General features: G+C 42.4%; 1 protein-coding gene across 1 annotated transcript in view; it reads right to left on the reverse strand.

Moving 5' to 3' along the window:
- Positions 1 to 304: 304 nt before the first annotated feature.
- Positions 305 to 18,688, reverse strand: part of SNX24 (sorting nexin 24) — a 126,968-nt gene continuing 108,584 nt past the window's right edge. The window contains exons 4-7 of the mRNA XM_083151585.1: positions 12,243 to 12,337; positions 8,763 to 8,795; positions 6,850 to 6,914; positions 305 to 2,877 (exon numbers count right to left, since the gene is read on the reverse strand). Coding sequence (XP_083007711.1) covers positions 2,807 to 2,877; positions 6,850 to 6,914; positions 8,763 to 8,795; positions 12,243 to 12,337 — 264 coding nt within the window. The 3' untranslated portion in view covers positions 305 to 2,806. The remainder of the gene's footprint in view (positions 2,878 to 6,849; positions 6,915 to 8,762; positions 8,796 to 12,242; positions 12,338 to 18,688) is intronic.

The following is an 18,688-nucleotide window of genomic DNA, read 5'->3' on the forward strand; positions in this document are numbered from 1 at the left end:
AGTCCTCTTTTCGGTGAAAGTGAGGCAGCTTAACATCAAGAGCAGTGCCCATAACTCTGCCTAAACTTTATACACCCTTTGACCACCATCCCTAAATGACTCAGATGATTGTAAAGAAGCAGATGTATTTATGAAGGCACCCGCTTATTAGGACAGACTGCCTTAAACTGCAACTGCATGCTTATAACACCACACCGCCCCCAAATGAATGTAATAGGGGAGGATATCCCCTAATTTGCTATATAAAGGTTTTTTTATAAAACGGTATATCATGGTTGTCAAACAGTACAGACAATGACAAGAGTAGTTAATAATCTTTTATTAAAGTATATACATATTGAAATCTAGCTGCATTTTCAAGCACATAGAGTTACAGCTTCATGTCTGCATACATTAATCTGTTAGTGTTAGTAAACAGCTATACTGAACAATAACTGCCCTATTACATAATGTACAATAAATATGTCAGATAACGAATGTGGTAAAAAAAATACTAGCATGCCATGTCAGTAGTGTTACTACCAATACTGAAGGCTGGAGAGGTTCTGTGACTGTGGATTGCAAAGGCAGTTTTAGAACTCAAAGGGACATTTAAAACAGAATTGGGTAATTAATGCAGTGCTATAAATTGTAAACAAACAATAAGACCAGTTTTTTCTGGGTGTAACAAAAATTGAAACCACATGCGTCTCTAGTGCTGTAAAAAAATAAAAGTTAAAAAACAAAATACTAACATTGGGTACACACGGTACAATTTCCCTTTTGATTTTGACTATATAGTCAAAATCGAATTGGTATCGGATAGACATCTAATGGAGATCGGACGTGGTTTTAAACTTTCGATGCCGATGCGCTCTCCCGTTCAGCCTAAATCAAATAGCCAAATAGACAGTGCAGCAATGACTATACAGTATAATACAGGTCTGTACTTTATAGTCAAATGTAATGCATGTGTTTGGCTTGCTGTGTGATTCGATCCAGATCAATTAAGGATCGAATAGCAAGGGTATTGCACCGTGTGTATACACCATAACACTTTCAAAAAGTATTTCTTAAATCAAGAGTTTCCGTCAGCAAATGACAATGACTGAGCTGCCTCTATAGATAGCTACCAAACTCCACCCAAATGTTACTTTTGACCTCTAAGGGCTATTTCACATGCTCCGGCTCATGCCAGGTGGCAAAACCCTGCACGGCCAAATGCCGTGCCGCACACAGTAGTTAAAAATGGACACGATTGTGTCCATTCACACGGAACGACCACGGCCCGGCCGCCTGGTTACAGCCGGATCCCACCACTAGAAGGGAGGGCTGCCGGGCTGTGGCAATCCCTACCATTGTAAACTGCTGTGTGCGTCACGGCTTCCTGGCCGTGCGGGGTTTCGCCACCCGGTAGGAGCCGGAGCGTGTGATATAGCCCAAAAGGACATCAGACAACGTTGGATTATATCAAGAAATATCAGAAAACGTACAGCATGAAGTTGTCATTTCATTAAAGTCATCCTAAGATGATAAACTATGTGTATGACACATCCAAGCCAGCCGGAACCTAGACATTCCTTAACACAAGCTTGCTTTTACTGTACCTTGCTTCCTTTATTACTAGAATGCAGCGCAGTTATTTAATCAACGACTTGGTAATACTATGAGTCTGAATATGTCCCTAGGTGATCTACTGCTAAATTGTTTCCCTTTATTACAGTTAAATAGAGTGTCTAATCAAAACATTAATATATATTTATATAAATAGCAGCAAGTTGAATAAAAATACCTTACTATAGACTGGTGTGCAAAAGAGAGTACGTTAAAGCTGCAATGCCAAATATATTTATTTCAATTGCAGCTTCTGTACCTTTGTAACATAACTCAGATCTGTAATTTTTCTATGCTGTGCCCCCATAACAGTCTTCCCTTCCCAAAAACTGGAGGGAGAGGCTTAGAAGGCTGCCTCTCTAACGCCAAAACGGATTTTTTTAGTTTCAGCACTCAAGCACGAGACAATGCAACCTGGTCACCACCCTTCACCAATGCACGTGTCCTGCGAATGAGTGTGCTGAGAAGATGGGCATTCCAAAAAGACTGCTTACTAAAAGTGTCATGTGACTGTAGTGATCACATGACACTCCACAAACTAAAATCATTCATAGCAGCTAATAAAACAATACAAATGTGTTTTCTTAAAGTAAACCAGAGTGATATAAATGACCACATTTTGTCCTGGGATTGCAGTTTTAAAATCACTTTATACTACTAATAGCAGGATCTGTGCAATTAGTAGTGTCAGTATAGAAAATACAAATTCCCTTTCATACCTAACTGAGCAGAGAATCAATAATTGAAATGAGATCTACAAACACGATCGCACTAATTATTATTTTAAAGCAACAATATTCCACTGTCCGTTTTACTTAAGTAAACGTTTCATAGTTATGTTGTGTATAAGAACAAGAATTTCAAGGCCAGAACATGATCAGTCTTTAGTTTCATTACATATTAAGTTACTGAATAGGGCTGGTGAATACTTTATTCCACCATTTTATACATCAATACTGTACGAAAATGTACAGTACAATAGTAACCAGTTTGGCACGACTATTGCTCACAAGGTTTGATCATCTAAGACAGTCATTTCTGACCATGCGCTTTTTGTGTTCCCTTTGTACCCATTATTAGGTTCCTTAGTAAAAATAAATAATTTAGTACGCTCCTTTGCAGGCTTGCTTGCATATAGCTACACATTGTAGAACACTGCTTTTTTCCTCAATGGCTCCACTGGTTACCGGATGGTAGAGATGGCGTTACAGCTTTAGCTGGTCTGTAGATGTGGGTAGAATATACCATTGAGAACTCCCTCAATCACCACATTTGCGGCACGATCTGAATGGGGGAAAAGAAGGATGGTTAATAAAGCTTATTGGTTACTATTGGTTGTCAAACAATCTCCAGATTTAGAGATTAACTTGTGTTCTCTCTCTTACTTTATGTGCAGCAACTGAAGAACATTATCCTCTTAATAAAATAACAGTAACACACTAAAAGGGGTGTACACACAGGGAGATATTGGCCTATGGACAATTTTGACTAAGTCGATTTTGGCTGTGTGCACAAGCAATTTTGACTATGGCCATAGGCCAAATCGCGCAAATACACACAGTGTGCAGCTTAGTCAACATTGCCTTGCCTGCACTGTCTATGTTACTGGGCGATGGCAGCGCCACGCATCGCTCTCGTCCACAGGGGAAACGCGCTGCAATTTCAGCTAACTACTATATACTCAACATGTCTGCAAAATTCCACTGTGTGTACACCCCTTATGGGATACATTTAAGCTGGCCGTACACTAGAATGACCTGTATATGGCCTGATAATATGCAGGTCGTAAGAGCGATCAAACGAGTGATCGTATGTGCTCTTAAAAGCACATATGATCTGCTTACGACCACAAACAAAGCCAAGAGATCATATGTGCAGCATGTAGGATCTGAGGATCGACCTCTCGACCTGCAGGATCACGCATCATATCGATATACCTTACCGCAAAATTGTGCATTTGGACATGATATTTTTCTGATGTGCGGCCACTTTTACTAAGATTGGATCTGTTGAAGATGGATGTTGCCCATAGCAATCAGATTCTACTTTTTTTTTTAGCACCTTTAGAAGATCATAGAATCTGATTGGTTGCTATGGGCAACATTCCATCTTCAATAGAACTCCCCATCTTAGTAAAATTACCCTTAAATGTCCAGAATGGATCGAAAAATGTAAGAGTATTAAATGCGAGAGGAGCAGCCCTACTGAAAGAAGGGAAAGTGCAAAGAAGATTGTAAAAGGATTATAGATGAATGTCTTTTTTTCATAGTTCTGAGATTATTTAAAATTTTGGGAAACTCGTTAAATGCTAGTTTTTTATTTTAGATTTATGAATACCGCATTAAACCAGAGGTTCGCAAATGTGGCCCTCAAGGCACCCCAACAAGTTTCTAAGTATATCCATGCTTGGCCACAGGTGACTTAATTAGTACCATGATCAATTCCATCTGTGCTGAGCCACGGATATACTTAAAACCTGGACTGTTAGCATACTTTGAGGAACAAGTTTGTGGGAACTGCTGCTTTTAACATCTACTTAATTAAATAAAATTCATGGGTCCTCAAACTACGGCCCTCCAGATGTTGTGAAACTACAAATCCCAGCATGCCTTGCCACAGTTTTGCTAGAAGGGAGTGTTAAAACGGTGGCAAGGCATGCTGGGGTTTGTAGTTTCACAACATCTGGAGGGCCGCAGTTTGAGGACCCATGAAATAAATAAAAAAATAAATAGTTCAGACTGCTGCAATACAACAATGACAATTATGATCCATAATCAAAGTGCCTGGAATGCAGTCAAGTAATTAAACTAGACCAGATTTTTTTTTTAAATCACCATAACTCATCACAGAACCATTACATTTTTTTTTACAGATCTTTGCCTTGCACCCAAGGTAATAACTTTATGACTATGCCATGGAACATACGCAATCCACAATGACCAATGATTACTCACACAATTGCCACATAGCACAAACACACTAATTTGCATAAATTACTGTATATTATTTTGTGAAATATCCTTATGAAGTGTTACAGTATAAAAGTATCATACATCGTCTACCATATTAACATATAAATCTATTTTCCAGAAGACAAAGTGGTGTATATATTAAACGCTCCTCACCACTTGCACAGGTGAATGGTTTCATTCAGTGGAACTTCCTCATCTTTGCGTCCACCGCTCATGCTATGGAACTTACATAGCGTACGGCGAGCCGCAAGGGTTATATTTGGGGTCCACACCACCATCTATTACCTTTAGTAAAGTTGTGTCGAGCAAAGCGAGCCACCGAGCCTGAAGCGTTGCAAGCGTAGTGAGTCCGCGGGGGGGGGGGGGGGGGGGGGGGATTGCAATTCTAGCTACTAAGGTAACTGGTTTAATACAGTAGGTGGGAGCAAAGAGAAGGAAGTATCATTTCAATATATATATATGTTCATTTCCAATTGATTACGAATATATTCAAAACATTTTGAGACATTTGTAGGAACGTTCATACTAGTTCCTCCCCCATATACTTTAGTAGCCCAAAAGTAAAAAAGAGCGGTCTAAATGTATCAAGACATTTTGTAAAGTATTTGACCATTTAGTATTTATCCTATAAAAGAAGATTATAGCTACAAGCTCATATGAATCAAAACTGTTTGACATCATTAGAAAGGTGCCCATACACTGTGCGATGTGCTCTTTGTACTAGATCAAATCACATCTAGTTCAAATCACATGCGATATGCTAAAACAGCATGCAATTTGAACTTTATGCAAGCGATCTAGTACAAAAACTACTGCCTGCACATCATTTTTGTACTTTGCGATACATGATTCGCGGGAACCAAAATAAACTTGGTGTGATGTGAACAAGATACAATGCATTTTGATATAAAAAGCACCATCGCACCTTAAGGATAATGATTCTGCCATTATGCAGATTTGAGGCTTAATCTTAAACTAACCAATAGGACTCAAATGGAGCGACCACAAAAAGACTGTTCTTTAGAGAGCAATATTTAGAATATAAAATAGCTAAATATTCAGAAGACATTATATTGCAATTTAAATTCAGCTCAGAAAATAGTTTTGATTGCTTTTGATACTTTTTTTTTTTTAAGCCTGGTAAAGTGATACAACAGTGATAAAGCGTTAGGTGATAACGCATAAGCCAATCAGCTGTGCTTGAAAAATGACAGAAGTTGATTGGCTGGTGCATTTATCACCTTCTACTTTACCAGGCTTAATACATCTGCCCTATTATCCCAAACATAGGGGGGTATTCAATTTGCTGCCGTTATTTCCCCTTTAGCGACAGCATTGAAGCGGGATCACGGTAGAAAGGGCCCGACTTTAGAACATGTCGGGCCGGTTCTGCCCATAACGGCCATTTATTGTCGCGATCCCGGCTGCAGATCGACAATCCATGGCCGTTTTTGTGGCCACGTCCCCTTTGCATCGGCAGGCGGGACATTGAATCCCGTCTGTCGTTCAGCTGTCGGGCTGACTGCAAACGGGCCAGGATCGCGGCTGTCGGGAGGGATCGACAGCCGCGATCCTAGATTGATTACTGGAAGAGAGACATACAGCACATACACCCTACAATTCATAATACAGGTTGAGTATCCCTTATCCGAAATGCTCGGGACCACAAGCATTTTGGATAAGAGATTTTTTGGGGATTTTGGAATATTTTTTTTCATACTTACCTGGTCCCCTGGTGGTGCCCCGATGGTCCCCCGATGTCCACGGTGTCCCCTGCGTCCTTCAAGATCCTCTTCAGCGGCATCTCCGGTCCCAGGGGTGCATTGCATTGCACCCCTGGGACTGGAGCTGCCGCTGAAGAGGATTCCGGAGGCTGCCGTGGATATCGGGGGATGAGGCAAGTATGAAAAAAAGGGGCGGGGGGTGAAACAAACAAACAAAACCTGAAATATTCTGAAAAACCATGGTTTCCTGAATATATTTGTTTTTGGAATACACAGATATGGGAGACCTGACCTGTATAGCTATATTATTGTATTTTTCCTTTAAGCGGAGTTCCAGTACATTGCTGCATATTACTTTAAGCTTCTTAACACAATAAATGAATCATATGTATATGCAATAACAATATGCAATGTAATATAATGTATGAACATATTTTGTATCCTGCAGTTACAATGCATTATAACATGTGACATAAAACGTTTAGTTATAATAACAATGTGGCATAGAGGTGTTCGGTCAGATCAGTAAACAGAAGTTAACAGATGACAGGTTTGATTACCGTTGGCTTTAGGCAAGACGTATGGATCCCTTAGGAACAGCAGTACAGGCTGGTGGGACAGTTTGCTGGAAAGGTCAAAAACACAAGCGTCAGCATCAGGAATGGTAAACAGAAAATACAACAAACTACTTTCAATAAGGTGATAAGTATAGACGCTAGTGCAGTGACATTCACATCTCACTTGGATGGTTATCAAATAAGAAAATAATCTCCAGTAATCTTGATGTGCATATACAAAAATCAGGATATTTCTATTTTACCGATTTCAGCATAGAACTGTATATTCTCCAATCTAATCACTTTTTTTTTATTGATTTCCATTGATGTATGTGCAGTTCATTGTATGCTTTTTAAATGTATGCATTAATTTTTATGTCCATCATACAGGTGTGTGAATATAAATAAAAATATATGTTTTATTATAAAACTAATTAATCCACCTATCATTTTCCTTCCCATCCACACTTAACCAACTATCTTCTTTCAAACTGCTATGCCAGTGGTTTCCAATTGCACGTCCTCAAGGCACAGCAACTGCAAAGAGCAACCATTTCTTCACACTTCCAACTACACTTCCTCCCAACCATTGGCTGACTTTCCTGTGAGTTCACCCCTCCATTAAAGATCTGGACTTTGCATGTGGGACGATTGCCTTGTTCTTAATGTCAGCTTTGCAAATGGGAGTAATCTCTAGGATTCTTGAGCTCTTGCAATTATAGAGCACTATCAAGGGACCGGTTGGAGTCCCGTCTGTGCACGTGGGATGGTATAAACATCCTCCCTAAATTATCCATGGATTCTAACAGCCACTACATCTATATGGTTTGGTAATATTTACATAGCATCAAAATTGATAAAGTTGGAAAGTGTGAATTATCCTGAAGTTTTTACAGCAAAAAGATCTCATATTTGGAGCTAAATATTCCATTCTATGTTTTAATAAATGTTATTTTTTTATTGAACCGTCTTGTACTATTTCAGCCAGCACTGGCACACTCTGTTCTCTTTAGTTTGAGGGATATCTCTGCTTGTGCACAGATGGTATAATCAAACTGAGGTGCTAATGAAGTCATCTGTTTCTAAGCATGCTTAGCCTAAAAAATTGGACTGTTGGGGTGCCTTGACCAAAGCATTTGGGAATCCCTGTGTTATGCTCGTTTAATGTCTATGCCATATACTGTAAGTATCTACTCTAGCCAACCATCATGTATACACCCCTTTACAATGGTATTTCCCAGTACTGACATTGGCATGTACTGCTACAACAAATAAGGGTCTCAGCAGCTAGCAGAATAGAGGACCAGGACAAGTTCTTGACCTTAGGCTTTACATAATTCTCACATCTGCCAGTTCTTGTGCGTCTCACCGGATCTGTCTATGAAGCTGATTGAATGGCTATTGCCATGTGCCCACTCAACTGTGTCAACTTAACAGTAGAATAATTTAGCTTTCATTGGTTAAACCGATGGAAGAGTTAGACAGAGAGCAGACAAGAGTAATTTGCATTAAGATATTTTTTTAATTGGAATTCACATTTTAAATAGATCATTAAAGTTCCCATTTCCATTGTTTTTGTCATCATCCCAGATCATTAAAGTTCCCATTTCCATTGTTTTTGTCATCATCCCAAAACATAGACATCACTCTCGATAGCCAATCCATACTTGAAAGCTTAACAAATTTGGAAGACAATAGTTATGGGAATGATCCATAAAAGAATCACCCTCAAAGATCTAAATCTACCACATCAAGCTTTCATCCAACCCAAATGAATGCATGTAGTATTTAAATTGGTTAACATGCCTGTTTGTAAGATGATATCATTTCCGTACAGTGGAAATTAACTAACCAATGAGACCGCAATAGGAAAGCTTCAAAAATGACTAAACTGTAAAATTCGAATAGACTCTTACCTATTTTCTTCTGATTCAATGTCATCAATGGAGCTGAAAGAGAGTTTATTCATGAGTGATACACAATCAAATTTGGAGCATTAGCTAAAGCTGAATAAGATTAAGATTTCACTATTTTTTATTATAAAGTTCCACGTGTTTTTTCTTGGATATACTCTATATCTCGAAGATGTTTTATATGTTGTAATAGATCGGAACGCTTAACAAAAAACTACAAATTTGAAAAAGCATAGGCACATGTATCCTATACGTTTTGCTGTACCATGCCATACTTGGCCTTATGAATAACTAACATATTAACAGTATGACTCACAGAGTGCTGACACATCAAGGCCTAATAACTGCTTTCTCTCTAAAAATCTACTGCCATTATGATTTATTTATACAAATATACATCTCATACACTAAACATCTCATAGAAAATATGGGAACATTTTGTTACATCAAACAAAAGTCAAGAGCGTAAGTTAATAATAGTTTATACATTAAAAAACATTTGAAATCTAAAGCAGTGTACACACCAGGCTTACTTGACGGCGGAACCTCCAACGCAACAATTCAGGTAAGCAGATACACTTCCCAATCGGAAGCTTGACACAGTTTCACATCACAGCTGAACCAGCAAGCATTTGTATTCGCCTGTCCAACTTTGACGACAGTCCCTGCAGCAAGTGTACAGGTAGTCCAAACACACAGCCAAATGTGCCAATATATCAGCAGATATGTCAGCCTTCGGCTGTGCTGCAGGGTTGTTGCTTTATGGCTGTGAACAGTGTAGTACACAGACATATAGGGTGTACCCACTTGAAGATCCACTCACAATATATTGGGTGTATATTGGCTGTACCCTAAAACACCATTCACACTCTACTGATTTGATGCATGATCTACTACCCCTCAGTCCCAGCTTCCCAAATCCTTTACGTCTTTGCCATTTGGATTTTCCTTGGTCACCTCTGTGCCAACCTGGCAGAGGAAGCCAGAAAACTAGCAACTATGCCTGAACCTTGTGTTTTTCCATCTTTGCATCATCTACATGAACGGGTGGGTTTTCATTGCCTGGTTGAAGCTTTGCAAGGTCAGGGAGCGAGTCTAATAGAGCATGGGTGCTTGCAAAGAGGGGCAACATGGTCTAAATCTTGGAATGGCATGCAGTGAACAGTGTTGACCAGAGAGGGCAGGAGGTAGTATGCAGGGAGATTATTTTTTTTAGAGGGCCTTGTATATTAAAGTGAGGAGTTTGAAGAGGATTCTTTAGGGCAATAGGAGCCAGTGCAGATTTTGATGAAGTGGCAGGAGAAGAATTTAAGCCTAGCTGCAGAGTTGAGAACAGATCAGAGGGGAGTGAGATGGAAGCCAGTGAGAATATTGTTGCCATGAGATGACCAGCGGGTAAATAATAAATTTAGTCGCACCTTGGGAGTGGAACGGCTTGATATGACTGATGTAGCATAGCAAAAACTGACTGGATTGAACCAGAAGGAGAGGGAGTAATCAAGAGTGATGCCCAAGCAGTGGAGTTGGGGAACAGGGGAGATGATAGTGTTGTCAACAGTGGTAGAGACATTGAGGAGGGGTGGGGGACCTTGGATGGGGAAAAAAATGTCCTGCTGTCATCAAAGACAGAGAACCAAACCCAAAATGATATTAACACTGCATTTTGACAAGCTGGTGATGAATTTCAGCCGCTGATGTGCCCTTAAGATGCAGAAATCTGATGGCACTATGCATCTAGATGTTGTTTTTTTTTTTTTATTCTTTATTATTTCTTTTCTCTTTTTTTTTTTTCCATTTCTTTCATACTTCATTTACATAATTACATTTACATTTGGAAATACTTCCCATGACATTTACACTCTCAATATACCAGAGAGAATAATTTTCACTTCCTTTTCAAAACAGTGATATTCAATGCATACGTATTTACATTTGATTTCATATATTTCCATTTAATATCAGCAATATCCTTACGTATTTTCCTCATATAGCGAGAGAATGCATCTAGATGTTTAACCATGTATCTATCAGCCTCGCCATCTTACAAGTAATGTAGGAACTGATATGCGATACGGTCTAAGTGAGAGGAAGCGGTCGTCTGCCTGCTATGGCCTGGCAGGAAATTAGACAAGAACATTACAAGTGAGAGGTCTTGTTATCTTAACTTCCTATATACAGTAAATTTAAATCCAATCGAATATCAATGTATTACTTTGACAAAAATATAGGTACTTGTGTAATAGCACGGTGCCCAGCTATGGTACGTTTTCAGCGTAGGCTAAGCTACGCTGTCCCCGGCGTCCATGGCAAGCCTAGTGAGCGCCTCTCACACAGCACTGGTAACCGCCAGATCCTCTCCGCTGGCTGACACCGGTGGAGAGCGGATCATGTGGGCGCCGGCGAAGAGGCGCTCCAGCTGTCTGAGATGCAGGTGAGTCTCAGATGCTCCTGCGTCTCAGTAATTATTGCAGCAGGGTACGGCAACCCTGCTCGTGTCCGCTTCAGGGAGAGCCTCCTTTTCAAACCCCCACTATCCACGCCAGCCCGAAGAGTGGCGAGCGCAACCAGCTCCGTGAGAGGACGTGTTACGCATCCCCCCGACCTGTTCATACCCCCACTATTTACTTCGGTGTGGAGTTGATTTTATAAAGTGTGGCGAGTGCAGAGAGCCCCGCGAGGGGACGCGGATTACTTTACATGTATTCTTCGTCCCCTCGCCACACTTTATAAAATCAACTCCACGCCAATGTGGATAGTGGGGGTATGAACAGGTCGGGGGGACGCGTAATGCGTCCGCTCGCCACGCTTCGGGCTGCCGTGGTTAGTGGCAGTGTTTCAGGGGGATGCAGTTAAGATCCCGGCGGTCGGGATCCCGGCGTTCAGAATCCCGACGCCGGAATCCCGACCGCCGAAATGCCGACACTTTCTCCCTCCTGGGGTGTCCACGACACCCCTGGAGGGAGAATAAATTAGTGTGCCGAGCGTAGCGAGGCACCGGGCCCGCTGCGTGGCGAGCGCAGCGAGCCCGCAAGGGGGGGCGATCCACGTCCCCCCCTTGTCGGCATTTCGGCTGTCGGGATTCCGGCGTCGGGATTCTGAACGCCGGGATCCCGACCGCCGGGATTCAATACTGAATCCGTTTCAGGAACACATATCTGATAGGGACGCTGACTACAGTGGCCGACACAAGTACCAAAATATATATTTTTTCGCACAGGTCAAATGGGAAAAAGGGGACTGAAGTGTGCAATGGAACTATTAGACCCACAGTGAATCTAGACAAATATGGCAAATGGCAGTAAATCTGTTTTTTTTCTTTCTTTCTTTTTATATCATTTCACTTTCACAGTTAGAGTGGAAAAAAAAGGTTTTCCCTGTCAGTTGAATGATTAGTATAATAACAGGTGAATAAATTAAATCAAATCAATGAATAACTATTGCAAACAATAAAAGTGTAACAATAAGAACATTTTAGTTACTTACCCACAACTCTCAGCCTTTGGCAGTGATGGTAAATGGCGAACATTTAGAAAATCAAGAAATATTTTTGGGAGTTCTTCATTTTCATATATTACAGTCTGAAATAAACATATTTTAAAACTTAAAATCAATTTGTCTATTATGGTTAAAAACAAATCTCAGTTAAATTAAATATAATCTATAAAGTTAATACAGGTTGAGTATGCTCGGGACCAGGATAATTTTGGATAACAGATTATTCCGTATTTCAGAATATTTTAATATTCCAATGATGTATTTTGAAGTATCTTGCATTTATGCTGTATAAACCCATCAGACACATGCAATACACACAAATATATTTTATTTGTTCAAAAAACAAGGTTTCAAAACATGAAACAAACTTTGTGTCCTATCTCAGATACTGAATTTAAATGCCAAGCAATAATTTTCTTGTACATATATAGTGCCAGTTACATATCATGTCCTCAGTAGTGCTGTTACAAATGTCCCCAGTAAGTTTTTAGCAAAAAAACATGGTACTTGTGTAGTATCACAGCTCCCACGATGGGTTTCGTACAGGGAAAAATCACATCGCATGTGATCGCATGCGATGCAATGTCATTTATCACTAAAATTATGGACATGAGTTGAAATCACGGACACGGATACCTGTGAAGCCCGCGAGGGGACACGGATACCTGTGAAGGTATCCGCGTCCGCTCGCCACACTTTCTATTCTCAACTCCACACCGACGTGGATAGTGGGGGTATGAAAAGGTCGTAGGACGCGTACCGCTGCGCTCCCACGCTTCGGGTTGGTGTTGATAGTGGGGGTGGTACAGTGTGAAAAATGACATTTGGGGTGCATTTTACATGATTTCAACTCATGTCCATAATTTCAGTGAAAAATGACATCGCATTGCATGAGATCGCATGCGATCGCATGTGATTTTTATCAAAAATGCATAAAAACATGGTAAAATCGCATCGCATGCCACTACATATGGTACATTGTTTTGGTACTTGTGTAGTTTCACGTGCGTCTGAGTCCCCTTGCGGGGCTCGCTTCGCTCGCCCATGCTGCGGGCTCGGTGGCTCGTTACACTCGCCACGCTATTTAAAATCAACTCCATGCCAACATGGATAGTGGAGGTATGAACTATCCATGTTGGCATGGAGTTAAGTTACTTTTTTTTAACATAGTTTGTGGCGAGCGTAGAACCCGGAAGTAGCACGGCGCCATGAAACTACACAAGTACCCATTTTTTTCCCCACTTTCTGGAATGTATGGTTTTCGGAATAATTCGAATAACGGATATTCGGATAAGGGATATTCAACCTGTATATAAAGTTAAATAATTTTTTACTTCTCATAGCTTTCTTTCTTTACGACATAAAACAAAAATATGAACTACAAGCTGACCCACCCGGAATTGCCCGTGAAAACCTTGGTTTTTTTTTTTCATTTCCAAAATAGCTGTAAAATTTCATCTAATGCTGTGCCAAAGACCTAAGATTGTAATTTGTTAAAGCTTCCACCATAATGCTAGAATGTGTTTGCATTGATACTCAATGACAGCATTGATACTCAATGACAGCATTGATACTCAATGACAGCAATGAAATCAGGTATGGTGTTGTTGTTTGAAATACACAGCTCCTGACTTGATAGCTTGTGTGTGTTGATGAATACCACATCCACTCCTGAGATTTAGCACCTATTACTCAGCGCCTGTAATTACATACCCTAGAAACTGTGCCATTGAAATACAGAATGGAGATGTGACCATGCCCCTTTCTGATTTTTTACCGATTTCTGACCCTCCAATGTTGGAAGGTATTTCCAACATCGGAGGGTCAGAAATCGGTAAAAAATCAGAAAGGGGCATGGTCACATCTCCATTCTGTATTTCAATGGCACAGTTTCTAGGGTATGTAATTACAGGCGCTGAGTGCGTGGAGACCTAGGTGGGCCTTACTTACAGCGCCATAATTAATTAAATATTAATCGCTCACTGCAACTGCCGCTCTCCCCACCACTTCCGCCACAGAGTTGCTGCAGCAGTCTCTTATGTCTGGAGATCTGTAAAGTGCATGCACAGGGCATCTCTACCAAACAGTGGGGCAGCCCCTGAGTGTGAGAGCATGTCAGGGGCCGGGCCACGTGACGCTACCCGGACCGGGTCCAGATTTATCTTATTGATGAATTTGGTGGCTCTGAGTGCCACGGTGTGTCCGCAATGCAACAGACACGCACACACACACACACACACACTCTTCAATTTATTATATAGATTATTATTATAAAAAATTATTAGAATAAAGTATAAGCCCAAATTTTAGCCATTTTGGTGTCACTGAATAGATTATATCATGTTTCTATTTAAGTGAAAGCAAAAATAAAGAGAACATTTTCCATTTCAATAGTTGAGGCTATTTCATTACTCAGCCTTGAAGGAATCTAATCCATCATTGCTCTGAGAAAGAGGAAATCTCCTGTGGTTTCAGAGACTTACTCTGGTTTTATTAATGCAAGATTTAGGAAATGTTAACAATGTGAGTTGTTTGTTTAGTTTGACAGATCAGGCTACGATGCACTGCTCACATCTATAGTATATTTGATAATGACAAAGGACAGGCCACCAATCTCATTGTCAGGTCATAGAGAGCGAAGGACTGATATTTCCCTAAATTAACATGAAGGCGCTTTATGTGATATTATTAAGGGTTATTGTATAAAGTGCCGACAGTGTTTCGGCTGACAGTCAATAGGTCAACGCCAAATGGACGAGACATGAAAAAATTCGTTTTTTGGCGTCAATTTGTAGATTTTATCATGGAGTCCAAATACGTTAACCGTTGACTTTTTGCTTATGCCCAGCCTTTGTCTATGTCAACCTTGTGCATTTTGACATACAGATGGAGCCGTCCTCATCTAGCCCTTTAATAGGATTAAGTAATAGGATTACTCTGCAAATCCCCTACTGTATTGTTCTATGTATTGTGTTGCTGCTGAGAACAATAGGATAGCCATGGAGAGCCAAGACCTAAGGAAGATAGTTGAGAGGGGCTCCATCTGTATTGGGACCGGATACCTTATGATGGTGGCTGTAACTTAGAGACAGAAAATAAACACCCTCCCCACCCAAAAATAGGAAAAAGGCATACGACAGAGGCCAAGTTAACCGAATACGCAACTGCTGTACTTCAAGATCGGTAATAACAAGAGTTTATAAGATATGAAGTAAAAATATATTTCATTATTAATTTGTTTTGAATGAAATGTATTATTTATTAAGATGATTTTTAAAGAGTGTTGTATAATTCTTACTATATTTCATAACTATAGTCGGGTGTTTCTAAGACAGTTGCCCTGTGTTAGGGCAGTATTCAATGAAGAAAATTCTCTGTGCATGGCGAGAGATTTTTTCTCTCGCCATGCACTCTCCGTGTTCCGGAGCCTCCTGCTCCCACTATTCAACGTATTTAAGACTCGCGGCGAGTCTTAACCCCTGCAGCGGACGAGCGTCCGCGGCAGGGAGCTGACAGGGAGCCGTGGGACGGTGGCATCCAGGGAGATTAAAGTCTCCCTGGATGCCCCAGAACATATGTGGAGGGTAGGGGGCCCCCCCGGGACCCAGGCAGCACAGGCTGCCCCCCCTATAGCCAGCGGGGGACCCAGTATTCACTGCACCCGTTCGTGCATATTAACGATCGGGTGCAGTGAATATATGAATATCTAATGAGCGGCTCGAGCGCTCCGGCCCCCTGCTGGCTGCACTGTGTAAAAAAAAAAAAATAAATTAAAAAAAATATATATTTTTTAATTAAATATATATTCATGTGCTATAAGCACATGAATAAAAATAACATGCCCCTTCACAGAAAAAAAAACCTGATTTTTTGACACCAAAATTAAAAAAAAAAACCCTTTTAGATTAAAAGTTCACATTCCAGCTCTCCATCAAAAGATGGAGAATTTCTCATTCATCCTCTGGGGACACTGAAGTACTACGCTGGGGATAGTGTGGTGTTATGGAGGAGTTGGCACTTTAAGAACTTGAAGTGTGGTGTGGCTCCTCCCCCTCTATCCCCCCCTCAGACTCCAGTCTTAGTTTAGTGCCCGGAGGAGTAGGATCCCTGGGCAAGAGGCTCCCGCAGGAGTCTCTGTTTGTCCTTATTTATTTATTTTTTGTTTATTATGAAGTGTGCAGGCAGCCTGGGTGTTAGAAACTGGCTGCCTGCAGTGTATACAAGCTCTCCGGGAGGTCAGAGCGGCTCTGCGTGCGGCGCACGCTGCTGACCTCAGCCGCCTGCATGTTAGATGCGGGGGAGCCGCCACAGCTGCTCGCGGCTTGTGTTACCGCTCCGTCGGCTATGTCACCCGCCGGAGGGATCAGGACGCAAGGCGCTGTGCGCCGGGTGACTGCTGGACCAGAGTCGCGCGCTGGTCCAGCTGAGGGGCAGATTGTGTCTCAGCGCGCGCTGGGACGGAGGAAGGAGGAGGCGTGTCATGGGCGTCTCCTCCGCCTTAAAGATCCTCAGCGCGGCAAACGCTGCCTCTCTGCCCACGCTGCCTTCCTCTGCTTGCTGTGTCTCATCGGATTCTTCTGCTACAGGACAGCAAGGCGTTTCACCCAGACTGGACAGACTGTGTCACTGCGCTGGGTGAGTGAAGGGGTTCTCCTTTTAGGAGTCCCCGCTTGGAGTGTTCAGGTGGGCCTAATTCGGGGAAGGTGAGCTACTCTCCCCCTATTGTATTTCCTCCTTTTACCTGCTGGGTTTACACTGCTACCTGTGTGGGTGTGTTAGCGTGTGCTGAGTGGGAAGTGTTTGTACTGTTTTGCATTATGGCAGCAAAAGCTTCTAGCTCTAAGGCTTCTCAGAAGCTGTTCACTTGCACTCAGTGTAACCAGCAATTTACACAGCATGTGAAAGGTGTGTCACTGTGTAAGGATTGCTATAAAGGAGGGGCTGTTCAACAGCCAGCTGCTCTCTTTAATGCTGAAGGAGTTACAAGTGTGTTAGCTACCTTAGCTTCTGAGCTGGCAGCGTCTCGTAGGGACAGGGAGATTTTGCACTCTCATCTGTCTACTATGGCTTCTGCTGAGCCTTCTTGGGCCAGAGATTTGATTAGGTCAGTGGATTCGCTGGTACAATCCACCGTTATGCCTCCACAGGCCAGCGTTCCTCCTCCACCTAAAAAAAGGGGTGTCCCTTTGCTTTTGAGGATTGACACTTCAGATGAGGAAGAGGTTAATCCTTTAGAGGAGGGGGAGTGTCAGGTGCTGGATGATACCTTTGCTCCGGTGGATGAGGAGCAAGGTGTTCAGGATGAGGCTCAAGGCTTAGAGGCCTTGATTCAGGCTATTAAGGTGACCCTTAATGTGGCTGAGGAAGAATCACCTGCTCCGGTTTCTATTTTTGGCCGTCCAGTTAAGGCTGCGGTAACTTTTCCTGAGTCCATAGAGTTGGAGAAGCCTCTGTTGGACATTTGGAAGGCACCGGAGAAAAAGTTTCAGTTGTCCAGGCGCTTTAAGGCGTCGTACCCCTTTGCTCCTGAAGCCAGGGCGAAATGGGAGAACCCGCCGTTAGCGGACGCTTCTGTCTCTAAGCTTTCAAAGAAAGCAGCTCTTCCCATCCCGGGAGCGGTGGCCCTGAAGGAGGCTCCAGATAGGCGTTTGGAGGCGGGGCTTAAGCATATCTTTTCAACGGCAGGTGTCTCTTTGCGTCCTATTTTTGTTATCTCCTGGGTCAGTAGGGCCATGGAGAAATGGGCAGAGGATTTGTCCAAGGGCTTGGAGGAGCAGAGGCCTCCTGAGGAGTTCGCTCAGTTGGCTGATCAAATGCGGGAATCCGCGGCGTACATAGGAGAGGCTGCCAGGGATTCGGCTGCGCTGGTGGCGAGAATTTCGGCTCTGTCAATTACAGCCAGACGGTCCTTGTGGCTTAAGTCCTGGCTGGCGGAGGCGGACATTAAGAAAGCAGTGGAGGCTCTTCCCTTTACGGGGGATGTTCTCTTTGGGCCAGAGCTGGATAGGTTAATTGCTCAGGCGACAGGGGGGAAATCTACCTTCCTCCCTTCCTCGGCACCTCCTCCTAAAAAGCCTTACCAAGGACCGGCTTTTCGCTCCTTTCGAGGTGCACCAAAATTTAGAGGTAAATCTAGAGGTTCCTTTACCTCGTCCCGTGGTAGAGGTAGAGGCTTTGGCGGCGCCACCTCCTCCGCAAACCCTGGCTCCCGTCGTGCAGACGCCAAGCAGCCAGAGAAACCCGCGGCATGACGCCTTTCCCTCCTACCTGGGGGATCCCAGAGTAGGAGCGCGGCTTCTGGATTTCCGGCAGGCCTGGGAAAAGTCCTGCAAGGACAAGTGGGTTCTCTCAGTGGTGTCTCGGGGATACAAACTAGAATTTGCCGGTTCTCCTCCTCAACAGTTTTTCACGATGGGTCTTCCGCATGGGGAAAA

Source organism: Crinia signifera, chromosome 1, assembly GCF_055691185.1.
Source record: "Crinia signifera chromosome 1, ASM5569118v1, whole genome shotgun sequence".
NCBI lineage: Eukaryota > Metazoa > Chordata > Amphibia > Anura > Myobatrachidae > Crinia > Crinia signifera.